We start from the raw sequence: 27,345 nt of genomic DNA on the forward strand, positions 1-27,345 counted from the left end.
CTGGAGAAATTTAACTCTAATTGGCAACTGGGTGGCGCTATAACAACAGAAAAATGCTTAAAAATGGCTAAAATGCGACCGATCACTGTGGCTCCCCCTGTGGCCGAATGTTGGGTTTTTTTTCTAATTTTTGGTATGACTAAGTCATGGTATGGTATGCTGTACTCAATAGGTATGGACTAGTGTTTTATGATTAGCAGCTCTTCAATCCTGGGTGATCTACTTAGTAAGTAGTTACAAATTAAGAGTTTTAGAATCAAATGCATCTGCAACTATTGAAGACTCCTCTCATTTCTAGCAAAACAGAACTTTATTTGAGGAATTTAAATATTTTTGTCACAGGGGTCAGAGAGGAACCTCTGTCTCAGTGGAAGCAAGTGACATGACTGGTTGATATTTTTATATTGTACATAACATATGGTTTTATTGGTTCTCTGAGTGAAGAGACTATCTCTCCTCTCTGTTACATAGTCCACATGTGTAGGGCTGTTCAGGTAGTCTTGATTTTTTTGGTCAACTTTAAGTTACAGTCCCATCCTGGATTGTATGTTCAGTTTGTGTGGATGCAGATGTGTCTGGATGTGTATCTAAAGCAGTGCTGTGTGTGTGTCTCAGAGGGTTTGGAAGCTCTGTGGCATGACTATGCCAATGGCAGTAAGCAGAGGAGGCGCCTCCTGGAAAGCAGATACGGCCGTAGTGTACTGCAGGGCTCTTTGGAGGACTGCCTAAGTGAAGACTGGATCGTCTCCAATAGCAAGCACTGTCCTCATTGCTTCTGCAAAATAGAGGTATTCAGTTATTCACCTAAAAGTACGCATACACATGAACTCATGAACACAGACAGTCATGTGTTTACAGACACATCTTTATGACAATGTAAAGATCTGACTGTTTTCGACCACCATGTCTAATGCACGTGTTGTTTCGTGTGTTGTAGAAGAACGGAGGATGTAACATGATGTCGTGCTCTCAGTGTGGACAGCGATTCTGTTGGGCTTGCCTCACCAGACTGGGATCAGGTCGTATAAGCAACCACTTTGCTGAATGTCCCCCCTGTCAGTCCTACTACTAACCGACCCAGTGCTTCAGCTACTTTTACCACCAGTCACTGGCCACCAGCCATGGAGGGAATGGAGTCAGTAAATGTTGCTCTGAATAAGCTGTGTTCAAATCGTTGTGATTCTAAGTGCACTTTTAAAAGATACTTATGAACGCACATAAGAAATAAAAAAGAACTATAATAATATGAGGCATGTTGCCAAATAATCTCTCAACATAATTTGAATCGGTTAGTGGTGAAAGAACTACTCAGATATTCTACATAAGTAAAAGGAGTGGCTTTTATTGTGTAGAATGACCCATTTTAGAATAATATTTATATTATTTTAAGCACTATAATTTGTGATGAGTTAATGTACAAGCATCACTAATGTTGCAGCTGGTGAAGGTGGAGCTAGTTTAAACTATTTTATATATACTGCTGGGTAGCTTAATCCATAATAATGCATCATAATGTATAAGTTGATTTCATTTTGTATCAATAATCTGAACCTGCAAACTAACAGGTAACTGATGTTGTCAGATAATTGTTGTGGAATAAAAGTGCAATATTGACTTCCAAAATGTGGTGGAGTAGATGTATAAATTAGCATAAAATGGAAATACTGAAGTAAAGTACAAGCACTTCAAAACTTTTTAAGCACAGTACTTGAGTAAATGTAAAAATTTTTACTATCACTGATTCTACTGAAGCTTTACAGTCGTTCACAAAATTACAACAAATGTCATACTGTGTCATGACCACTAGAGGGCGCTAAATAACAAGAATGACAACACGGGCTGGGCACACTCAATTAACTTTACATGAGATTCCTTTTGGTAATATCAAGAGATGCACTTTGCATTGAGCATGATTTATCATTCAGTATTAAACAATACATCAGTGAAAACTGTTATTTAACATGCATATTTGCAGCTCTAGATGCAAAGATGAGTAATGTATGACAGGAAATTGCCCAGTGTGTCTTTTTTAAACCAAGTAAGAGGGTTCATACCAAAGCTTTAATTTCCCTCCCGTAATAATTAGGGTGCCTTGTGGGGCTACAACTGATTTTTTTTAACAACCTACCAATTATTTCTTCAATTAATTGATTCATCATGGGGTTTATAAAGTCAGCAAATAGTAAAAAATGGCCATCATAAGATCCCAGAGCCTGTGGTGATGACCAACAGTCCAGAATCCAAACGTATTCTGATAATTCTCATATCAGAATAAGAAAACATGCAGATATTCACCTTTGAGAAACCAGTACGATTCTTAAACAATTAAGAGTATTTTAATTGTTGCAGTTTACTTTATTGGTAAGTGCAGCTCCAGTACACAGATAGTCACTTTCTAAGCTCCCTTTAACTTCCTGTAATGTACCAGTTGTATTTTCAAAGAGTACTTTATCTCAAAACATCTAAGGAGTTGTTCTACAAGAGTTTTAGCTGTGCAATGACTTTATTGATATCATTTTTATGAAGCTGTGGGACAACAGTGTGCTGTAAAAGTATAATATTTTCAATTACAGGTTCAGTGTTTCTGCAAGTCCTTGGACTTTTGCAATTTGCACATCTGTATGCATGCACATGGAATTTATGTTTAACAATTGTTTTTGCGTTATTCTTTGTATCATGTTATTTATTCATGCTCTGCTGCTGTGACATGAACATTTTCCTTCAGGGATAAATAAAGTATCTATCTATCTATCTATCTATCTATCTATCTATCTATCTATCTATCTATCTATCTATCTATCAAGTGAGACTGTGACAAGAGTGGTTATGTTGGTTAAAGTGTACTTGTTTTGATTGTTTATTATTTTATTAGCAAATATCATCCAAGTGAGTAGTGTCCCCATAACTGTTGAGCCCAGAAAAAAAAGGTTAACTATTATACAGAGTCACAGATATTGGTTGCAAAGACTGCTGGGAAATCTTTTATCCTCAAACTCCTGATCCTGACATTTTATAGGTACATATTCAGCCCCTATTCTTCACAAACACACAGTATAAACACATTTTAAAGCCCTTCCAAGGCCATCCTGTAGGTAGTTATTGGGGCGTTTTGGATCTACTCACTGATTTACTTCCTGCCTCCCTCCTGTCCTCTACTGTTTTGTCATAACAGTGGAACAAAGACCACTGTTGCATGTCTCTAGGCTGGCTGGCTGAGATATGACTGGAAATCTACAGCAGTCTTTCATATTATGCCAAAAAGCACTGACCCTCTCTCTCTCTCTCTCTCTCTCTCTCTCTCTCTCTCTCTCTCTCTCTCTCTCTCTCTCTCTGTGTGTGTGTGTGTGTGTGTGTGTGTGTGTGTGTGTCAGAGAGCGAGAGAGAGTTACTGTGTCACTTCCAGATAAAAAATCCAGTTTCCACACAGGGGTCATCACTTTCTCATAAATGTCTAAACAACTGTTTGCCTTACTGACCCCTCAGTCCTCTTAGCAGGGCCTGAAGGACTGGCCATGTGTTTGCGCTTGTCAATCCTCTTTGGTGTTACATTTGAGATATTAAGTACAAATAACAAGACAAGGTACACGAACACCCTTAGAAAATAGAAAGGGACACTTAACACAATAAAAAAAGTCAAAATGGGGTTAAAAGAAAGAATGTGTGATATAACAATGATCCATCCATCCATGCATTATCTGTAACCACTTATCCTATTCAGGGTCGCAGGGGGCTGGAGCCTATCCCAGCTGACATTGGCAAGAGGCAGGATACACTAGGCAGGTTGTCAGACTATCACAGGGCTGACACATAGAGACAAAAAACCATTCACACTCACATTCACACCTGCAGTCAATTTAAAGTCACCAATTAACCTGCATGTCTTTGGACTGTGGGAGGAAGCTGGAGACCCGGGGAAAAAAAACATGTTGTCACAGAGAGCATGGAAATTCCACACAGAAGGCATAACACTCGGACAAGTGACCATCTTGTGATGGGATCGCACCAGCATCGATACAGTGATCTGCAATTTAAAATGTGTGTCGGCCAGAGGCGTAAAGTGGAGGGCACCAATGGCCCCGTACCTGCACCCTACCCTCTTACCTCCCCTTGCTCAGACCACACCCATCTTTGACTTTGGCCTTTATTGTGATCTCAACTGGATCTTTGATTTACCCTACATCAGCTGGCACCAAGGAAAAAAGCACTGCTGTGCATAGGCTATCTTCAGTTTTTAAAACCATTTTCACAGCCTTGCTGTAATAAATCCTTTTTTAACATTGCACAGAAGAAAAGGTACAGGTGTGAAGAGTGACTGATATACTCCATCTATCCATCCATTTTCATCCACTTATCCAGGGCTGGGTCATGAAGGCAGCAGGCCAAGCAAAGCACCCCAGACGTCCCTCTCCCCAGCAACGCTTTCCAGCTCCTCCTGGGGGACCCCAGGGCGTTCCCAGGCCAGATGAGATATGTAATCCCTTCTGTTCTGGGTCTGCCCCAGATGCCCGATCAGATCCTGATCACATGTCCGAACCACCTCAACTGACCCCTTTCGATACAAAGGAGCAGCGGCTCTACTCCGAGCTCCCTCTGGATGTCCGAGCTCCTCACCCTATCTCTAAGGCTGAGCCCAGCCACTCCACAGAGGAAACTTATTTCGGCCGCTCGTATCCGCAACCTCATTCTTTCAGTCACTACCCAGAGTTCATGACCATAGGTGAGGGTTGGGATGTAGATGGACCAGTTAATCGAAAGCTTCGCCTTCTGGCTCAGCTCCCTCTTCACCACAACGGACCAGCAGCACCTGCATCACTGCATCACTGCAGAAGCCGATTAAGTTTATTTGATGGTTTAAGAAAAATTAGTGTCAGCTCATGAACAACTCATAAAAATAAGACGCAGTGTGCTCAGCTCATGGTTAGACCTTGAAGACTGGGTGCTCCAATTTAGCATTTTAATATTGTATTGTAAAATCTGTCATAAGCTCTGTATGAGAGGTTCATATTGATCTCTGAGTGAGGCACAGGACTGACAATCAGCTACCAGAACTGCCTGTTTGAAGCAAATGTTTATTGAGTCATTCTGGCCCACAGTGACACTATGTTGCATGGATAAACATTCAGTGTAGAAAACTGTAATTGAGTCTGTTTATTTGCATGTTTCATTCAGTGCTTAAAACTGAATAAAACATGCTCTGTACTCTAAACCGGTGGCAATGCACCTGGAGCATTTGAAGACATGAATTATGTATAAGAGTTATTAATATCAAAGTGCAAAAATCCAAGATAATATGAAGTATTAATAGTCATTCATGTGCATGAATAACTTTTAAAATGTACCCCTGATGAGAGAGCATTTATGCACAGAGGATTTTGGATGTGGAGCTTTTATCCAGCAGCTTTGTGGCTAAACATTTTATATCTTGAACAGCAGCTGCACAGTTTTGTCTCCATTTTGTTGCTGGTTTAAGTTGGAAACAGGCCTATTTAACTACAGCATTAGTGCCTACATACATTCATTTGTACTGCACTGAGTAATAAGGAAGTTGGACAGATATCTAATGTACTTCATACTGCTGAGTGCTGGCCCGATTCAAGCACTGATTTCATAGTTGCAAATAATAATGGTAGAAATCCAAACTTAAACCGGAGGCCAGCACACCACATTTCAGGCAATCTGTTCATATGGTTTGTGAGATATCCCGCTGACAGGCAAACAAACAAACTACCGGGGGCACAAGAACAGCTTTCTTGGCAAGTAATATCAAGAATAATGAGTAAAGCCTGGCTATCAGTGCAGTGGAAACTAGGCTATGGAGAATGTCTCCTCCCTGTGAGCCAATAACAGCGTCAGCTAACAGAGCGGTTATTTTCCCTGGAGCGGTAGGAGCTGAGCTGTGGAAGAGAACACATGAGACACACATTCACTGTAATAATCATCAACTCTGCTTGGTTATTAATATCATCTGCACGTTTATTCATATTCATCTGTCAGAAAACACACACATACACACACACACAGCCTCAGAAATCAGTATATCAGTCGTCCAGGCATCCATCCAGTCAGTCAGTCAGTGGTATATTGGCAACGTTGTTCAGAGGCACTGAGAGTGTGCTGAGGTTTTCACAGAGAGTACAGGAGTATATACTGTCCTGCAGGGGGCACTGCTAAGAGCCCCCTGACAGGAAATGGAGGTGAGTGGTCCTGAATTCTGTCAGTGTACAAAACTGACTCAGTCTGTAGACCAGGATATATGGGCTTTTCATGTGACACAAGCATAACCTATTCTATACGTTGTAATTACGTAACATAAATCAGTACAGTGGCGGTGGACAGGCATATTTAGCATATGCAGGAAAAACAGACAATTTTTCAGGAACAGTGCAACGTTTTGGGAAATGACACTATTCTCTTTGTGGGCGAGGGTTAGATGAAGAGATTGATACCACTCTGATGTCTGTGTGGTGTGCTCAGTATGGATCTGGAGCCAGGAGGTGATTAGCTTAGCTTAGCATAAAGCAAGGGGAAATAGCTAGCCTGACTCTGTTAAAAAAAAACTAAAAAAACAACAACCATATGTTGTCTGTGATGAAACCAGTTCTTAAATCAATTCACTTAATTGGGTATTCCAAAGGCTTTAGGCTGTATCCCACAACCTTCATCTCGTCAGCAATTTTGGACTCAGAACTTTAAGGACCTATGACGTCTATGATAGCACAATACTTGAGCACAAGGAGGTAGTGGTGGTATTTTCTTGACCTTAGAAGCAAATATGCATGACCAACTCATGTTACTTACTCAGCTCTTCAAGAAGATTTAGGCTGAAAGATTATCACAGCTATCCCCGGGTCAAGAATGAACCTTTACGGTCAAATATTTGTGGAGTGGAGAGTTACTGTGGGGAAACTGGCGACTTTCAAGGAGAGGTCTAGGGAGAAGTTGCACAAAAGTGCTGGCTGGACAGACAAAGAGTTATATGTCTACAAACAGCTACACTACATAACTTCTCCTAAAACCATAAAGACCATGACTGAGACCAAAAAAAACAGATACATGTTAATTAATGAGCTTTAGAGGTGTTGGTTGGCAGATTTTTGAGTTTTGGACAGAGTTAGGCTGGCCCCCTGCTTTAGCTCCACACTTAAACAACTCACGGGCATGAAAGTGGCATCAGTCCTTATCAATCTCAGACTCATGGTCAGAAAGTTAAAGAGATGTACTACCCAAACTTTGAAACTGTGCCTTTAACAGAAGCTACTTTGTAAATCCTGCTACAAAACCAATGACGTATGTGAAAGACCTTCTCAATCATCCAGGTTGTACTATGTCCCTGGACATGAGTTTGACTGAAGACATTTCACTGTTTATCCAAAGAGCTTCTTTAGTTCTTATTGTTGTGGGAACCTGATTGTAAGCAAGGACTCTTACATGCCCTTATTTTAACAGTGGATGGTCCCACGCTACTGGAAATACCTCGTACCTACAACGGTTGGACTTGAGAAGCATTTCAGATAAACAGAAAAGTCATGACCCAACAATCTGGATTCAGCTTTCTCCAGACAACTGATTTAAACACTTTCTATTGACTATTTGTCACTGTAATTTCACATACCATTTGCCTTTGATGCAAAGTTTGTGCTGAACCCAAATTTTGTAGACCTTAAAATTGTAAAATTTGGCTCATTGTAATCATTTAACAACAAGCCAAAGTCCATCATCTCTTTGTTGTGTCAAAATCAAACCAGCAGTGTCTAATGTTACTACATCTTTTTGATGAAATCATTTGTGCCAAAGCAATTTTCACAGGTTATAGTCACAGTGTTGCCCATCTGCCCTGGTCTGTCAGTCCAACAGTTCAACACATGGATAAACACACAGAATTACAGATATGATACACATCCATAACAGCCTCAACTTCTCACCTTGTAAACATTAGGATACAAATTATTCAGAGGCAAATAATGACAATGGTAGCAAAGTCTTTACTTAAACTAAACAACATATACTTTCCTTTATAAGTTCCTTTATAATCCTTCCAATGCCCTTTTGTAGATTCAGCACAGCGTTTCCAATCAACCGAACCTCAGACAAAAAACATTCTTGAACAGCATCCTGTCTTTCATATTTTCTCTCACTAATTAGAAACATTTCAACAGTTATTAAGTATGACTTTACTCATGCACAAAATAAACCAGATACAATTTATACGGTGCAATATGTAACACTTCTCTGTCATTTACAATGAAGCACTGACGTTCAACTGAAGTCATGGTGCTGAAACACATCAGCAGTCAGGTAACAGCATTGGTTAATAACAGTGAAACCAATTATTCTCAGTATATTATTACAGTCACAGAACAAAAGAAACAGTAGCCCAGGTATTTGAGCATGTTACCAGACCATACGACAACGCAACACTCTTGACGCATGAATGCAATCGTATCAATTTCAGTGAACACAGAGCAAATAAAAGTGCCAATTGCCAACATATTAAACCTGTTAACAGTTAATGGCCGTATGTAGATGCCTTTATTTACCACAGTGTTTTTTCGATTGGATTTTTTGGTTGTTGGCTTAAAACATTTGTGCAACCAGTGAAGATCCTTAAATGCAGAATAGTGTTTAGCTGCAACTATATCCATCCAAAAATAGTCCCGTTTAAAAGGAAAAGTTTACCGGTGGTTTGGCATGTTTCAGCCCATTAACTACAAATGGTGTTTACTATGTTATTTTAGGCAATTTTATTTCTTTTCAATTAAGGCCTCCTGCTCTCAAGATGTTCTTGAATCAAGTGGAAATACCATTAGATTGACGCTTTTTGAGTCTCTTTGAAACGCCTTCAAATGAACAAAGAGGCTTTGGGTGAAATGTTAACTATGAGAAACACTTGTAAATTTATATATGTTGATGGCCTCCTTCAGTGTCTGACTCATACACTGGAGGGCCAGTGTATGAGTCAGACAAAAACTTTAATGTGTTTTTTATGTCTTTTGTGTTTTCCACCAATCTACAATTGTTGCTGTGATAGCTGTAATATCGTCACAACAAAGCAGAAGAAAATGCCTTATAGTTTAGACCAGTGGTTTCCAACTTGGGGTCCCAAGATAAGTGTGAGGGGTCACAAGATGATTTAAGTGAGAGTATAGTCTCTGCCACACAAAATCATGTTTGTCTGTTTTTTTTACAACTTTTCGCAAAGTTGTTTTTTATTTGGAAATACTGGACACTGTCACCTTGAGCTTTAGACACAAGGCTGAACTGTACCTGTTATACCTGTTACCTCTGTCCCAAGCGCAGAAACATACTGTTGGGCCCTTGCTGACCCTCTGTACAGTAAATTGTGTATATATCCTGTTGCCTCCAAGTTCCATCTAACACAGTGCAACCAGCAACCTATATGTAGAAACTTCAAAATTCACCCAGACACTGATATGCTGGAATGATACCACCTGACGAATGCCCTGGTTTTCAAGTGTGCAGTTGAATGCCACATAACCTCAACATGGTCAGGGCAGGGCCAGGAACCTTAGCTTCATGTCATACCTCTCTCCTTCCTCTTGTTTCCTGTCTGCTTTTTCAATATGGACTTTCCAATAAAACAGAAAAATGCCAACATAAAAAAATGTTTAAAAGAAGAAAAAGGTTTTCAATATCTCAGCGAGGTTATTTGATTAAACAAAAATTTTTGTAGGAATATGCAACAAGTCTAAAAAGGTCTTAAAGCTTGGCTTTGACACGTGCTTCCTCTACAAGACAGGAGAGGACAAGATCAGCTAACAATGCAAAACTTTGTTCAATTAACATAGTTTGGCATGGAATAAACGTGGGACTTCTGGGGCCTCTGGGGCTATTAGGCCCCGTCTTGTTTAAAGTAGTGTTGTCAAAAATATAGTTTTATCGATACATATCAAGTATAAAGAGCTTCAGTGCAGAATTGATACACCTGTGCCTGCTGCACTTTCTCGCTCTCTCTCATTGTTAACCTTTCACACCCCTTCTGTTGTTGTCTGTTCCTAACTACAGAAAGAAAAGTCACCTTTGTCATGGCATACTCTCGTTATATCTATCTAGCACTGGATAGTATCACCATCTAGTATCGAAAATAGTATTGAATATTTTTGACCAGTAAACATTCATCTTTGGTTGCTCACACTGAGGCCGTAACCTGTGATGGGGTCTCAAGTGGATATTTTAAGGGGTTCCGAGCCAAAAAGTTCAGGAACCATTGGTTCATTGAATCCAAATACATGACTGAACATAAACAAAAAAGGTTTCCAGGCTATTGTTTCGTCTTAAGGGCTCTTTAGGTGATGCCCGTTAGCAGCCTGCCATACGATCTCCTCATTTCCTCTATTCTTTTGCAGTTCATTATTTCATGTATTTGCTGAAGGTGTTCAGTCGCTGCTTTGGAGTGTGAGCCTGTCAACATAATAAAAGGTTATGGAACCCATTGTTTCTTGTAAGACAAAGAGTGTTATTTCTAGGAAGAGGAGGAGGAGTGCTATTAACAGACTGCAGTTCAGTCTAATGCGAAGAACTCCTAGCTGTGTCTCACCCACTGCTTTGGTTACAGCTCTGCTTTCATCAGCTCATCATTGTTCCTTTTTTATTACACCATACAGCACAGTGGGCTAACAAAACAGCGGTGCCTGTTATTTTCTATGTTTTTGTTTGTCTCTGGCTCTCTGGCTGTGCCTCTCTCGCATGTTTAAATCCCTACACACCACAGTGCGTTGTCCTCAAAGTGCTTTTCTCCTGAGTGTGATCAGGTGTGTGTGATTGTGCTCGAGAGACGAATAGAGGATGTGAGCAGCTGCCTCTCCCCACAGCTAACGAAACCAGGGTGTCGCTTTTATTTCACTTTATAACAACTTGGATTACATGACCAGATCAGGCTTTTGACTGACTGAATCATGTGGTGTGTGCATGTGTGTGTGTGTGTGTGTGTGTGTGTGTGTGTGTGTGTGCGCTTAAGTTAGAAAAGCAAATTTAAAGTGAAACAGGAAGGTTTGTCTTCTTTTTTAAACTACAGATCTACTCTGTGTATACTGTGTAGGTGAAACATGTTGAGATCTGAAAATCTAGATGAAGAATTCTTGTAACTTCCACATAAAATGATTATGAAGCATAAATAAAATCTGTTTTTCTATTTAAAGGATCAAAGAATCGTCAGTCTGTAAATAACATTTCAAAAGACAAGAGCTGTTTGTTTCAAACAATAAAAATGTAGCATTTTAGATCCTGTCATTGTCATCTCTGAAAGAGATGGAGATAGCCAATCTTAAAGGCACAGTGCACTTTCAGTTGTTTAAAGTATGACTGTCTTACTCCAAACGTCTTAGTGGCTGCACTGTGTTCAGCTCAGCACCACTGAACTGGAACAGATAATCAAATAAACAGAAGCAGAAAATCTAATTTGACTCCGATTACATAACTGATCTTTTCAGGATGGGCTTAACACTGCAAAACAGCTGGACTGAAGTCATAGGGAATAAAAAACAAAACAACATAAAACAAAAACAATCTGTTTACAAATCCAGGGAAAATCCATGTCACTCCTCTGCAGCTGCTTCACACTGCAGTAAAACCTGGTTATGTCCCCTCTGGGAATCAAGATTGATTGGGAGAATTAAATGATATGTCTTACAACCAGAAACATCCATGAGCAGTGCACACGTTCAGCAGCAATTTGCAATCTAATTAGAGGTGTGGAGTTAAACGCTTTCGGCTGCAAACATTTACAAAGTTTCCAATGCCCCCCCCCCCCCCCCCTCCCCACCACAGTGCCAGTTTGGCTGTGTTGTCAATACAAAGATTGAGCTCGTGGCCTGCCTCAATCAAAGCTTCAAAGTCAGGTGTCTCCTGGCATGTGGTTCTCCGGCACAGTCACAATGATGAGACTAGCAGTTTTTAACGAGACGGATGGTACCAGAGTTACTCTACCAATGAACAAGAGCATCAAACAAAGTGGTACAGAAGGGCCTACGGTAAAATCCACCCACAAACATACAGAGCTGATGGACAGACATTCAGTCAGTGCACACTTTGTACAAGATTCCTGATAATTATTAAATAGATTATGAGTATTTACAAGATACGCTAGGCTAACATTAACCAAAGAATCAATAGTATTTTTGTATATCATCCTATATTTACATCTATAACTTCATTTGAGAATATGTACATAATATTTATGTGGATTTATCACAAGAAGAGAGACACAGAATATAGAAAAACCCAATCAATACTGTAGATTGGTTTCCACTATATGTCAAAATGGCTAGCCAAAGTTTACTCTTTAGCCTAATTCTCACTAAAGGCACAAACGAGGCTAGCCGGGGTGTAGCCTTCAGCCTGATACACACCAAAGGACCGCTATGCTAAGAGGTCGGCTAAGGCTAACAGAGTCATCTAACACCACCACCTCTACCAGATGTTTGTTGTGCTTTGTCGTTTTAAATTAGCAAATAGTGCTTTGGATGTTTTTTTCTAAAGATGTTGAATTTGTAGCGCAGTGGTCACTAAGCAGCCCTGAAGTCCCTGCGGTAGGGCCTGTAGAAAAATACCTGTGGGGCTGATTCACACGCAGGAATTGAAACAAGTCTCAAACTTTGTCCTCGGTGATGATTGTGTTCCCAAGGATGAGACGTGTTCTGACCTCAGGTGTTTCCCTCTATACTTCCTTTAACTCTCACCAACCACTTTCTCTCTATTTTCCACATTTTGCATTCTCTCTTAATGCTTGAGCCAGAGAAATAAAATGAGTCATTCTATTTCTATGACTTGAACTCTCTAGATGTCCTTGTCTTTCCTAAGTGTGCTTCCTGTCCTGTTATTTTTGCACTCCGTGCACCATTAGTTCTCTCTCTCTAGTTCTCCCCCCGTAGCCTGCACAAGCTCAAGATTTGCTTGCAATTCATTTGCATTCACCTGGATCCTGAGTCAGAGCACAACCTACTCAAAACCTCAGAGGAAGGCTGACCAGAGACAGTATAACAAAAGGTGATGGGTTAAAAACGTGATCTGTGTCAGTGTCTTAAAAAAGAGACGTTTTGACTTCCCCATCAAAAATCCACCCTTTCCACAAACTCCTGTTCTCTGGGCACATGTTCCAGCCTGCTGTAAAATACAGACTAAATTTCAAGAGTAATACCCAGATCAAATAAATCCATCAAATCCAATTATAGCTTCATATGGTAGAACATTATGTCAAATACGAGGATTTAAGTATTTAAGTGTATATCAAATGAATTGCAACAAGATCTTGAGGCCATTTGGGCTAATCCCTTCACTAAATATGCCCTTCAAACACAGGGTAGTATTTGCTTTCCTGCACTTTGGATTTGTACTGTCTCTCCACCTATTCTGTCCCACTCTAATCTCGGTCTACTCCCCCTCTCCCCGCTTGTGTCTCTTAGCTGTAGCCGAGGTTCTCCATCTCGTGGCGGTATCTTAACTCTGACACTTTTGCTTTGTGCTGCTTGCTTTCAAGATGCTGCCTGAAGTCCGTCTCCTGCTCGGCTCCGCAGTTGCACATGGAGCAGTAGAACTGTCCGCTGGGAGTCACACACATGGCCAAGTCCCTGGGGATGCGCTGCCTCGGTCTAGGGTTGTAGTACGGCCCTAAAGGGAGAAGAGAGAAGAGACACCAGACAGGAGAGAAGTAAATTGTAGCTAAGCATTAAATGCCTGATTCTTAACGGATTTGTCTATTATGACAGCTGGAAGATTATTCAGAGGAGGACTAATGGTATTATTTTACCATGAGTTATTAGTTATTGTAATGGTACGCCAAAATTTAGCGAATAAAATGTCTGAAAATTGTGAAAATGCACAACATTCTCAGAGTCCAAGGTCTTAAAATTGCTTGTTTTGTCCAGGCGTCCCAAACCCGAATATATTCAAATGTTGGTTCTCAGTCCAGACTAAAAAAATCTGTTGCATGCCTTGCTAGGAAATTTGGAACAGGTATTCGTGGTGCCCAGAGGATGAAGAGGCCTACAAATGGCGATCCCCTGACTTTTCCTCTAGTACCGCCATGAGTTTCACATTTGTGGTTTTGAGTGAAATGTCTTGGCATATATCGAATGAACTAACATCAAATTTGGTAAGGACATTCATGCCCCCCTTAGACTGAATTGTAGTAACTCTGGTGTTCCCTTAACATTTCCTCTGGCGCCACCGTCAGATCAAAATTTTAACATTTAGTAGTAACAGTCATCTATGATCAATTACCTGCAAAACTAATGACATTCCCTTCAGCCTCAGCTTATCTTTGAGTTTAGTGTTAATTAGAAAATGTTGAGATGTTAACATGCTAAACTAAGATGGTGAACATGCTCAGCATTACACCTGCTTCACATCAGGGTGTTAACAGTGTCATTGTGAACATGCTAATGTTAGCATTTAGCTTAAAACACTGCCATGCCTAAGTACAACCGTTAGCATGGCTGTAGATTTACAGAGCGCTGTCTTACACCCGGCGCAAAGCGGCACCCAGTGGAGCGCAACTTTGATTGCTAGTTTCAGACTGACTCAGGCCATTTAGCGCCCACACTGTGTAACCAGCAAATGTACTTGCACCAATTTGTTTGCCAATAGGTCTTAAATTGAGGTGTGGTCAGGTGCATTATTGATGGTTTGCTATTTTTAGGTAGCAGGACGTGTAGGCTGACCAAACGTCCTCTTTTGCCTGGACATGTCCACTTTTCACGTCCCGTCCGGGGCGTCCGGGGGTTTTTTATAAACTGATGATAATGTCCGGTTTTCCATGTGTTTATGTGTGTGTGTTAGAGTGCAGCACGGGCCGCATATTTCTGTCCGAACCCAAACCGAGCCCGACATTATTTAATGACCAAAGCACTGAGTTTCTGTCACACAGTTGTTACGGTTACAGGCTATTTAACAGGCCGGGCGTAATCAGCGGAAAGGGAGACCTCTGTGTTTGAGACGGGAGCGGGCGGCTGGAGGTCCGAGACTTCCAGCGAGGGGAGAGGGAGAAATATATCAAAATAAGATAAAATAGGAAAAACCTGTCTCCCTCTTTTATTTTATTTTCAGCATTTAATCAAGGCGGAGGCGGGCGGCTGGAGGTCCGAGACTTCCAGCAAGGGGAGAGGTTGAATCAAACAGCCAATGTGTGTGTGTGTGTGTGTGTGTTATGTTCAGGTGTTGTCACGTAAATAACAGTGCCCAAGCAATAAACAGGACAGACAATAGGATTTTATTTATTTTTACACTACATTTTCACTGAAAGCTGACCGAATCCGACCCGAGCCCGAATACAATTTATAGCTACATTTTTGACCAAACCTGGCCCGACCTGTCGGGTACCGTCGGGCTCGGATCGCCACACTCTAGTGTGTGTATGTGTCCCCTATTGGGGCCTATCTGAATTTCTGTCTTTGAGAGATATTATTTTGTAATATAACTGAATTTTCTATCCATACATATAAATTTTAAATATATTAAAATGATGAGGCATCTTTGAGTAAACTGCGAGTATCATTTAAGTAGGCTATGTCGTGGCCAGGCCGAGTGTCCTCTTTTTTGGAAATCAAAATATGGTCACCCTAAGGAAGTGAGTGCATTTTTGGGTGCATTATTCAGAAAGTAAGACCACGCCACATTGGCTGATTCACAACCATCTTTATAAAGTCTATGTTCACAACGTGCATACAATCTCCTTGTTACACACACAGGGACGTGCAGATGGGTTACAGGTGGGTGAAATAATACATTATTAAAAAGACAAATATGGCTGACATTATCTAAAATATCAACATAGCAGAGATCACAGTAGAGCTACAGAGCCACTGTCCGATTGCATGAGTAGCAGCGTAAATTCATTGGTTATTTCAGAAGCTAAAAGTTTAGTTCTGTTTCCTCCATCAAGTTTACATCTACAGTTTCATGTTACACCAAAAACACACCTATGATTAATGAAGGGACTAACTAACACCCCTTTGCCCCTTACTCCTTATGTTGCACTCAGATTATGCACCATTTAACTAGCAAATGTGGCTGGACACACCCTATATGCACTTGCAGCATGCACTTTAGACCATGTGCTATAGATCTTTTAAATAGCGACCAAAGTCTTGTTGCTTGATAAATGACTTACACAGCTGATTACTAAAATTGATTCATTCACCACTTATCTTAGCACAAATTAGATGTTTTCCACGTCAAATTTTAGGCTGGGGACACACCCAAAGCTAGTCCAGCATCACACACTTACATTGGTATATCACTGATGTGTGTGATAAAGATACACAAGTCATCTGGGATTACAACTAGGTGGATCATTGGAAAGCGTATTGCTTGTTTGTGTGTGTGTGTGTGTGTGTGTGTGTGTGCGCGCGCGTGTGTGTGCGCGCGTGTGTGTGTGTTACACAGTAGAAAAATGAGAAGGAGATTCAAGAGAGAGATACAAAGACAGCGAGAAGGCAACCGCAGGAGAGAGTGCAGCTATTTTGGGATTTGTCCATCAAGAAAACTGATTAAATCAGCAGAACGTTGTGGTGTGTGTGTGTGTGTGTGTGTGTGTGTGTGTGTGTGTGAAAAAGAGAGTGGATGAGAGAGAGAGTGAGAGAGGAAGTGAATTGGCTCTACTTTATGATTTATCCTGAATTATCTTGATCCGAGGTCTTACTGTTTTTGTCTGTGGAAAGACAGAGACATAGCGGCAAGAAGGAGAGATGGTTGTTTGACGTCAGCAGAAAGTCTGACGTTATCTACTCTGTATCTGTTTTCACACACACACAAAGGTCGAAAGCAGACACTCACACTAACACACAGGCAACATGGTAAAGTTAAAACTAGCTTTCAGCCAAAAACGATGTCAGCTAACCCTGTGTCAAATAAAAAACTGGTAAAATGTGCACAGCCATGTTACTGTCATAGTGCAGCTTCATGTCAGCTTTTCCAAAACACCCAAGGAGGTTGATAAGTGGGTGCTCCAATAAGTCTATAAAATAAAATTAAATAACAAACACTGGGTGAAATAGTCCACTTTTTACAACAGTATTTCTTAGATTTATCTGCACGGTGTCAACTGCTGCTACAGCCAAGAAATGCTGCCTTAAAAGGCTGTTAGTAAAGAAAAATGTAACATCTGGTGTAGGCCACTGAAAGACACCAGTTAGGTGTCAGATAAAAAGCTGACTTTTTCATGATACACACAAAAAAGTCTGTTTTCAATTCAGAGTTTCCATATGGGGCAGCCTTAGGAATAGCATGTTTAGTATTTTCTAGTGTTCATCATATCTTTTTAACCAGCTGCAGCAGTTTACTTCACTGACGTATTCTGACATCAGTAGATCTGGAATTTTTCTCTCCCCCAGGGGATCCACTACAGCTCAGTGAGCTATTGGAGCTCATGGCGGCATTATGTGCAGCAAAGCTGACTTTCCAGCATACAGTACAGTATATACATTGTATGTATATGCTATGTGTGTAGAGGTCATTCTGGATTATAGCACATTAAAATAAATTGAGCAGCCACGGGCCGTGTAGCTGTGCAGTTGCTCACTGTGCAGCACAGTTTTAGCATGGAGTGTTGGATGCCAGTGCAAAGGGATTACTGAGAGCTAAATTTTCTTTGAACCCAAAATAATCCAAATACAAAAGAAATAACCAGGACAAAGGAACAGTTGACTGCTGATTGTTTCTTTTACATAGCTTTTTGTATATGGTCAGATGTAATATTTTCTGTGGTTATGATCTCTTAATGGGGCAACATCAGCTGCTAACAGTAGCTCGTTAGTGTAGCTGATATGGGATTGTTCATTGTTTCACCAATAAACCACAAAAATAGCCACTGTTGGGTTTGTGTGTTGTACTGTTTAACAGTTTAACATTAACAGTTCAAAATATGAGTTTGCATCTAGGTCTATGTCAGTGAGTGTCTCTGTTTTTAAAGGTGTAATTTATCTATTTTTTAATATTTTACCTGGCATGGAAGCAGGTAGCTGTGGGCTGCGGCGGTTTTTCACCAGTCTGTACTCGCTGCCATCTTTCCTGTTTCTTCTTGGGGCTGCCTCGCTGCTGCCTTCCCTGAAACAGGCAGAGCCAGAGTCACAGTCACTTCAGTTGTATCCAAAAGATGAGTAAGCCACATCATCTGGCTATGTGTTTCCACACTTTCAGCTTGGCTCGTTCCATAATCAACAAAGCCAAAACCAGCTATTTTTCTCAACTTTGTATTTGGGAGAAAGTCAAACTAGACAGTTATATCTTCAGTTATATCTGTATATCTTCTCAGGTCATTCAGATTAACATAAATGAGGCATACAACAAAATATGACTTCACATATTGGTTTGGAGCCCTTAAATCAGTTGTGGCTCTCAGAAGATTTGAAAGATAAATGCTAGGCCAATATAAAGCTAATTAAGGATGAGACCTCTTACCTTGCAAGAAAAAATTCTTTACTTAAACCTACATGTTACTGGAGTTCTGTTGGGCCTCAGCGAGCCGTAGTTTCTTGGCATGGTTCTTGCCCTGGTAGTGGGCCTGTGCCACTGCCAGTGAACTGAAGGAGGCGTCACACAGCTTACAATAGTCATTCTCTGTGGCCAAGATGACCCGGGTCGCCCCCTTATACTGCGCCTGCAGACACAGGACAAAGCAGTACAGTATATGTGGTAAGAGGAGTTAGGGAGTAAACACTGAGAAAGACAATACATTTTTAGATCTAGTTGGTGGAAGAGAAGAATTTTCAACAGAAGATATACACCAATGAAATGAACTAAATCATGGCAGAAATCACATCTACATGCACAAGTCCAAAATAGTCATATTGTTAGTTTGCCATTTTTAAAAGATAATGAAAACAACAGACACTTTCAGGTTATGTTGCCCATTATATTTACACTTTTAAGGCTTAAAACAGTCATGTGCAAAAAGGACAGTTACAGGTACAAAATTTCCTGAGATCTAAATTGTAAAGTTGTGTGCTGGCAGATTTGTAATTTGTTCATGTGTTTAGTTGACGTTTTTATCAAAAGTGAACAATGATGACAGCAAAACAAGCACTGCGTAGCCAGACCTATCTCCAAAGCGATGTGTCAGGGCTAGAGAAAGGTCTGGAATCACCGCTTATCTAATCGTTCTGGCTTGTTTGGGTTTCTTCAAATCAGTCACAGTCTTCTTGGGTGGTGCTAAGCCCAAATGCAGTGACAGTGATCTTGCAAAATAGTGTCGGAGGTGAACTTGTTTTGGTGAAACATTTGCACGTGGGGAGGTGAGCCCAGTCATTAAAATGTCAGTGCAAAAGAAACCACCACAGAACATTAACAGTCATATGTCATGTGATTCAACTTTTAGTGATAAGAAAGACAGACATAATTTGATAATTGGTGCCCTAGAGGTGAAGCATGACTGTACTTAAGCTCTGGAGGAGCTCACTAAACCCGTTAAAACCCCAGACAATTTGCTGGCTATACACGGCTCTAGCAGAACATTACTACAATGATATCACATGTGGATGAATCTGTATATTCTCAAAGATAATGTCCCTGGCACATGCTGCTGCCAGAGTTACAAGGCGTGGCAAATAAACTCCAACTAGCCATGTCAGAAAATGGATCACCATCAGGCATGAGAGTCTCGGGCATGTGGAGTGTGGGCTTTTCCGAGGTGTGTTGTTTTACTCACTGCAGGTCTTTACAACAATTCACCAAAACAACAATGCAGGCATGGTTGTTGTTTCCGACAGCGAAGAAGATTTGGAAATGGTAACATGCAAATAGCAGAAGGAAGGGAGAATACTAGCCGAAATCAACCACCCAATGACAGGCTTATAGCTACAGTCTCAGTCCACTACGTCTGAGTCAGACTAATGTTTCAATGACATGGTATAACCTCAAACCGTCAATAACTGATTTTCTTGGCCACCTCGGGACAGCAGAAACAAGTATCGACATTGACATGACATGACATGATCTTCAAGTTGATATGGTGACCTTGTTAGCAAACAGCTGTTAATCTTCACATTTAGCAGTTACAGAACAACATTATCATTCATTTGGAGTTGTGTTTCTGGTTGCCTTGTAAATTTAGGTCCAATCTTAATTGTCCTTTTAGCTCTGATTTTGGTCTGCACCAACTCCTGAGGGAAATATCTGCTAGCTGCTAAATGTTTCAATGTGTTCACCAGCTAGTCTCTAACTTGTTTGCTTGCTGTTTGATGCCTGTTACAGCTGAAAACGACACCACGAGAGTAGTAAGAGTGAAACAAAACAGTAAGGGCCAGAAGGCTAAATATTGAGCTGAAACTCACCATAAAGCTCTGTAAAGCCGAGGGGGAGCTGCTGATTCAGGTGATAATTCTCAGTAGATACATCACAACGTAGGATCCGGGTCACATCATTAAATTGTTTTCACATTGTCACTTGATACATAGCCTTGTTTAACTCTGAGACGATGTAGCATTACAATAAAATGTATTATGTGTAATAATCTAATTGCAGCAGAATGTGTAGAGACAGTAAATTGTTCAGTGGTGATAAGATGATGAGTTTCTGCTGTTCAAATAAAACAGAATGACTGTGCAGCTCCTTACCGCCTCCTCACAGGGAAACTACCTCTATCAGCAGACTGGCCACTTCAGCAGCAGTCCACCCACATTCTCGACTAAAACTGTAGCATTTAGGTAGGCTGGTGCTGAGTTTGGATCTGACCTGCCTGCCTGCGTCACTGTCGTTTGATCCTGAGCTGAGGGATGTCTGGCCAGCTGCCTCGAGGACTTCTGGGATTCTGATGGCTGGAGGCTGTTGACTGCCAGCGTAGAAATTTCTTAACTTTTTACTGTGGTTCTTCCCCTAAACAGACAGATAAAGAGATATGTATTCATTTATTTATCCTAATATTTGCTTTAGATTTCTTACATATAGCTCCTTTAACATGTTTCTTACATGTGGATTTCAACTGACCTGGTAGTGAGCTTGTGCCTGCTGAGCAGAGTTGAGGGTAACGTTGCAGAGTTTACAGTACAGTGGTTTACACAGTTCCCCCAACCCCAGAGAGTCTTCCTGCTCCTCCATCCCCAGCAGAGAGCCCTCATCCTGGGGCTGCTCGCTTGCTGGGGCAGCCTGACCCGGCAGAGGACCAGGAATGAGGCAGGACATCGGGGATGGAATTAGAGCTGGTCCTGGGGGTCTTGGGGGGAGGTGTGAAGGGTCTGGGCCTGGAGCAGGAGGGGAGGACATGGGGCTGGGAGGGAGGGGGAATCGGCTGGCTCCAGGCGCAACTACAGGTGGGGGCACCAGTGCTTGGGCAGGGTTCAGAGGTGGAGGCCCCAACGGTTGTATGAGGTCCATGGTTGGAGGCACTATAGCTTGTGTGTGATCAACAGGTGGGGGCCCCAAGGTGTGTGCCATTGGTGGAGGCCCTAGTGGCTGAGCTGGGGCCATTGGAGGGGGGCCTAAGCTGTGTGGTGGGGTAATGGGTGGGTGTCTTAACGTGTGAGTAGCAGTCATGGGAGGGGGGCCTAGAGTCTGGGTGGGAGCCATAGTTGGGGGTCCCATTGCCTGAGCAGGGGCAAGGGGTGGTGGACCGAGAGGCTGCGTAGGCGCCATTGGCGGAGGTCCCAGCTGGTGCAGAGAGTCCATGTGGTGGAAAGGCTGCTGGGGGTGGCTGAAGAGACTCAGGGGAGGTTTCAACATGGTCTCCGGGCCTGTGAACAGAGGCAGATGCCTTTCTTTTAGACGGGGGCAGAGATTGAAATCAAAGACATTTCCTGCAAGGAAATTCAGTACCCTTGATGTGGGGAAAAAGTGTTGTATGGGCATTAGTACTACTATATTCAAGGAAACCAGAAAGCATTCAGAATGTTCATGCAATGACAGAACATATTAAGAAGTTTTTAGCCACATGGGCTGGTTGGTCCACCACTTCAATCCAAATTAAAATAGCTCAACAGCTATTGGATTGATTGTCATGAGATTTGGTGTTTATGGTCCACACAGGATGGATCGTAATGACGTATCTAGCACCAGCAGAATGACAACATTTTCACTTATCCAGGAAAATATCTCAAACAATTACTGGATGATCTGCCACAAAATTTGGTTCAGACATTCAGTTTCTGACTTTTTATCTCGCACCATCATCACGTCAATTTTTCATTTTGTCTGATACCACAGTTTGTGAACAAATCCCTGCAAAAAAACGATGGGATTCCCATCAGCCTCGCCTGTAACTGGTGTTAAGCTCTAAGTATCATATCAGTTCACAGTCTTATTACTCTGCATCTAAATCTGGCTCTGAATCAAAATATATACAAGCCATGACAGTCCATGATAGTAATTGGGATCATCCAAATTTGTTATGTACCAAATTTGATAAAAATGGGATAAAGTTTACAGGATGAGCAATGAATAATGATGCAATCAAATTTAATCTGTTGAGGTAGACATGGGTGGGATCTCTTCTGGCAGGTTTATCTTAAAACAAGGAATCCAGAATTTTGAGTCAATGCCACACAGTTCAGACATTATATGCAAAGAATCTGCTTTCTAAATGGCACCAGACACTGGGCCCATATTGCTTATATGTACACCAAATTCCACTGAAATCTATAAATGTATTTTAAGATATCTCATTGGCTAACAGACTGAAGCAGACTGGCTCAGGAGGCAGAGCAGGATATCCACTAATCAGACGATTGGGGATTCAATCTCTCGCACCTCTGGTCCACATGTCAAAGTATCCTCAGGCAAGAATACTGAACCCCAATTGCTGTATCTGTGCATGTGAATGTCTAAACTGAGTAGCAGATAGCAAGCACCTGCCATGTGAATATGTGTGTGTGAATTGGTAGATAAACATGTGATTTGCAGTAGATTAGAGTGCTGATGATGCTTCACATACTGACTTACGTGGATACTGTCTATTGACAGATCATCAAATGGACATTGAGGAGGGACTTGGTGAAAATCAACTGAGTGATGTACAGTGACACTAAGAGAAGAAGCATTTTTTCCTCGAAGCCCTGAGGCAGGAGGGATGTAAAGAGATGGGCAAATGGAAACACATTCTCGGACAGAGGAGCTTCACACTCCAGTGGGCATGAGAAAGATTAGGCTGAGCCTGCAGCGCCTGCAGTCATGCATACGGGACGTTACATACACATGCATGTGCATACACACAAACGGTGACAGTGACAATAAAAACTCCTCAAGCTTCTTTGATCCTAAGAGATCACAGCCTCAAGTGTGACTGCTTGAATAGACTGATGTAATGTGTGTGTGTGTGTGTGTGTGTTTGTGTGTGTGTGTGTGTTTGTATGCATGCATGGTAGACCTGGACATGTATGTATAAGAAAAAAGAAGAAAGAGCATTATATTAGAGAAAGCAGTGTGCTGATTTCTCTGTGTGATCGTTTGTGCCGCTCTAATGCTCCATTCTGTGTGTGTGTGTGTGTGTGTGTGTGTGTGTGTGTGTGTGTTTATAACAGCATATATTGTCAGGTCAGTAATAGGCCAACAGCTGTCTCAAAACTCCCCATGCTGGAAGCTTTTATCTGGAATCCACTTGGACGCCCAATGGCAGTGATTCATGGACCCAAAATAACATCCCGAGGTGTTTGTGTTTCCGACTGCTGCTCGCTGTCAGTCTGTCTGTCCAGTCTGTCGGGCCGCCTGTCTGTCACCTGGCCTGGCTGACCTCAGGAGAAAGGTATGCTAGACAAGGCACTGACCTTACAGTCCTGTCAACTGCAAGATGAGACTGTGGGAGAGTCAGCAGGGCTGGAGGGGTTGCCAATATGCAGCAGTTTTGTGTAAATAAATATCAGTTTCACTATGTATTGGCATTGCTAGTGCTGTTTAGACAGATCCTGCTAAAAAGAGCTTGTATATTTGCTGTTTTTAGGAGCTCCTTCTTAGGAGATATTCTCTGGCAGGGAGCAGCAATAGTGATTTATTGGCAATAAACATTAGAAGAAGCTGGTCTGAACTGGCCATTGTGAGTGGACAGTTAAAAGAAAGCAGCTCTAACAGGACCTCAAGCTTCATAAACAAAAAATCTAAAGAGAAGTCACAGACACACTTAAGTCATTTGCGGAATATCCTAGCAATGAAAGCTTTTGTACTAAAGATGAAGGCAAAACAGGGAAAACATGGTTTTAAATTAAGATATTGTACCCTTTCAAAGGTTAAACATGGCCTAAGAGGTAGTACAATACAGCATGTTTTGAGTTTGTGCCTTAAATATTCATATAAATTCATATTTTTCATTCAGACACCTCCTCAATGCTCAATGGTCACTATAAACGCCACCAATCAAGTTCTACATACAGCACATCATCAACCTAATCAGCAGCAGCCTCATGAGAACTCTTCAACCCTGATTGAGACAGCCTGCACAGCAGTCCGGAAACCTCACTGCAGCCACAATTATAAGCACAAAGGGCGACTGGTCCTTTTTGCTTGATATCATCCATTAGGTAGTTCAGAGTACATATTGTGCCACCACAAAATAGATGACTAGCTACATGCGCATTTATTGTATATCTGTTACAATATGATGTAAGCTTGAAGACATCACTGTGAACTATTTCTCCAACACTGCCTCCCCACCACTGAGTGTTTTCTCTTTCCTGACCTCTTCCTCAACTCGTGGTGATGCTGTCAAATTACTGTGCATCACAACTTAATGTAGCCTTTACTGTGGCTGAAAACAGGGCTGATACCTCTCCATAGGTTTGATGTGAGCTAGATGGGCCAAGGTCAGTTTTGTCCTCCTCCTCCTCCTCCTCCTGAGAGACCCAGATCCAAGCCCATAAAGTGCAATCTACAGAGCTGCAGCACATACTGCGTGCATGTTCACAGCAGTGGGCCTTGCTGCAAAGTCAAAAACATATTTGTTGTTTTGCATTTGGGTTTTTGGAAAGGAATCAACTTTGCAAGTCAAAGTCGGGCTTATGTAATGTCGCCCTGAAGCAGAAGGCAGTTGATCAAGAGGTTGACAACACGGTAATGTTCATCAGAGATGTTGTTCTCCACGTCTCGAATCAGCCAGAGTTGGGAAAAAAATCTCAGAAGTTATTCATTAGTTCATCACTCTGTCTGATAATATCATGTCCTCCACCGAGAATCTCTAAATAGGCCAAGTCTTCATTTTCTCTAGAGTTTCTCTTGCCGTACTGTCTTGTGTCACATCAATTATGGAGCAATGAGAAGCACATGCCTCCTGCACTTATTCCGTCTGCTTCAATGGGCACAGGACGACCGCAGAAAACAGCAAAAACCACATATGTCTTACTGTACTTAGCAATTTACTTACTGTAACATTCCAGTAACACATAAACTTTTATATTTCTGCAACACTAAAGATTTCAATGTCGTTCATGATGATTATTAACATAAAGTGAGCGTATACTTATTTAAAGACTGTGAGCACCAGTCACCTTGCCTATGCATTAGGCTGCTATTGCTGTATTGATTATCAATTATCCATTTCTCCTTATAGAAAACAAATAGCACTAAACATCTAGCTTTATCAGAAATACAGACAAAAGCCAGTCACTACTTCCCAAAGTCTAACATTGCTTATTTTGGCTGGCAAAAGACAAAACAGAGAAAGACAAGCAAATGCTCAGTTTTGTTCTTTTAATCTAGTAAATCTTTGTTACCTTCACGTCTATGATGACATAAATGACTGATGGTTCACAAAAATTATCAAAAACATCCTCTTTAATGAGATACTCATTTCAGCACTGTATACATTTGACACCCAGTTAATTACAATAACTTCCACTGACTTCAGTCTAAGACTTCATGCAGTCTGTGCAATAAAAATGAACATTACCAGGTGGATTGAACCCTCTCATCCTGTAAATTTGAATCATCCATGCAGCAACATGACCATGATACATGATGGCCTCAAGCTCCTTAAAAACCAACAGTATCGCCTGCCTGTGCAGGTGCAATGAAAAAACACTTACTGTGTAATTGCCACATGTTACCATCATCTGTGTAGATCAAGCAATGCAGCGAAGGGAGCAGCAACGTTCCCTTGTTCTGACAGCCACTTGATTAACTGCCATACACCAGGGATGAAAGTGAACATTGCATTGAGGCTGCACACTGTTTCAAATTACAGCCAGCAGACATCAGCACAAAACCTGAAGTCTCCCTGGAGCTCTCCTACAGCAGGTTACAAGAGACCATTAAAGTATCTCGACAACCTCAGATTTTGCATCGCAGCATCCATGCTTTATAAACTGAACAGAATGATAGCTGGTGCACCCCTCTACATGACATTATGGTGATGACAGCAGCACCAAGGCAACCGGTTTCAACATCCACCTTCCCCATCTGCAAATGTCTCTGGTTGGATTTTCTCCATCCCTGCACATTAGCGCATAAGCCCGTTGACAGTCAGAGGGGAGATCCTGTATGGCAAGCCTCTCCTTACCTGGCAATCGGGCAAGATAATGGTTGCTGTCACCGTAGCTGACAGGCGGCGAGGTGTAATTTCTGCAGTAATCCGCACTCTGGTAGTACGCTGCATCCCCGTTCTTCAGCTGCAGCGCCATCATCGCAGTCACATCCCTTTGCCAACTTATCCTCTCCTAAAAACCGGGCGGCCAGGCAGGATGACAGTCCCTACCACACGCTCAGACACTGGGGCTTTCACCGGAGGGGGGATTCAAAGAGGAGAGCGGAATACAGAAAGCGACAGTTTACATTAATCCACAACAATAAACCACATTACGTTTTTCTTTTGACGTTACACACTAAAAAAGATGTCCTGGACGTGAAATTAGATTTTTAAAGACATAAACCCTACCGAGGATCCTCCAGCGTCCCCCTCCCTCTTGGTACAGTCCATTTCCGATGCCACCGCTGCTGATTTGCATGGTTGGCAATCATGACACATTGTATTAATATGTTACACCTCTGTGGTGCACTCTAATCACCCATGGGTGGCTATTTATGAGTCCCATACCTGTAGGGAAAACAGTCGAGATGGTGCTGAAATGAAAATTATGTTACTATATGGGCAAATAAAATAAAATAGTCAGTGTTCTAAAAGAAATTTAACTGTGGAAACATGATAAAGTATTAAATAAGTTACAAATACTGTATTCTTTTTATTATTGTTGTAATATTGTTATTATTCTTATTATGGTTGTTAGTTGTACTGAAGTATTTCATATATTACACTATCTATACCATATTCCTTATGTTACAATATTGATATTACTGCTCCACATTAAAAAGCTAGTCAGTGGGCTTTGAGTTTATTATTATTATTGTTAATATTATTATACTGTGTGCATTTTATATTTCCCCATATATGATATATATCACTGTTATTTATTTCCATATATTTTA

General features: G+C 41.4%; 2 protein-coding genes across 2 annotated transcripts in view; one reads left to right on the top strand and one right to left on the bottom strand.

Moving 5' to 3' along the window:
- Positions 1-2,714, top strand: part of LOC126396655 (E3 ubiquitin-protein ligase RNF14-like) — an 8,750-nt gene extending 6,036 nt beyond the window's left edge. The window contains exons 6-7 of the mRNA XM_050054886.1: positions 616-788; positions 938-2,714. Coding sequence (XP_049910843.1) covers positions 616-788; positions 938-1,072 — 308 coding nt within the window. The 3' untranslated portion in view covers positions 1,073-2,714. The remainder of the gene's footprint in view (positions 1-615; positions 789-937) is intronic.
- Positions 2,715-5,961: 3,247 nt separating this feature from the next.
- On the bottom strand, positions 5,962-26,556 carry zmat3 (zinc finger, matrin-type 3). Its single transcript, XM_050055990.1, has 6 exons — positions 26,423-26,556; positions 20,935-21,677; positions 20,683-20,823; positions 18,444-18,610; positions 17,954-18,057; positions 5,962-13,623 (listed from the first exon to the last, which is right to left on the bottom strand). The coding sequence occupies exons 1-6, from the start codon at positions 26,544-26,546 to the stop codon at positions 13,415-13,417; spliced, it is 1,488 nt and encodes a 495-aa protein (XP_049911947.1). The 5' UTR covers positions 26,547-26,556; the 3' UTR covers positions 5,962-13,414.
- Positions 26,557-27,345: the final 789 nt, after the last annotated feature.

The sequence above is a fragment of the Epinephelus moara genome, chromosome 10, assembly GCF_006386435.1.
Source record: "Epinephelus moara isolate mb chromosome 10, YSFRI_EMoa_1.0, whole genome shotgun sequence".
Taxonomy (NCBI): domain Eukaryota; kingdom Metazoa; phylum Chordata; class Actinopteri; order Perciformes; family Serranidae; genus Epinephelus; species Epinephelus moara.

What these genes read in the sequence shown, in the direction of transcription:
- zmat3 (XM_050055990.1), bottom strand. Translation starts at nt 26,546, where the DNA reads ATGATGGCGCTGCAGCTGAAGAACGGGGATGCAGCGTACTACCAGAGT. An exon ending in TTATCTTGCCCGATTGCCAG is followed by an intron (nt 21,678 to 26,422) that starts GTAAGGAGAGGC and finishes CTCTGTTCACAG; the next exon opens with GCCCGGAGACCATGTTGAAA. An exon ending in GCTACCTGCTTCCATGCCAG is followed by an intron (nt 13,624 to 17,953) that starts GTAAAATATTAA and finishes TTCTCCCTTTAG; the next exon opens with GGCCGTACTACAACCCTAGA.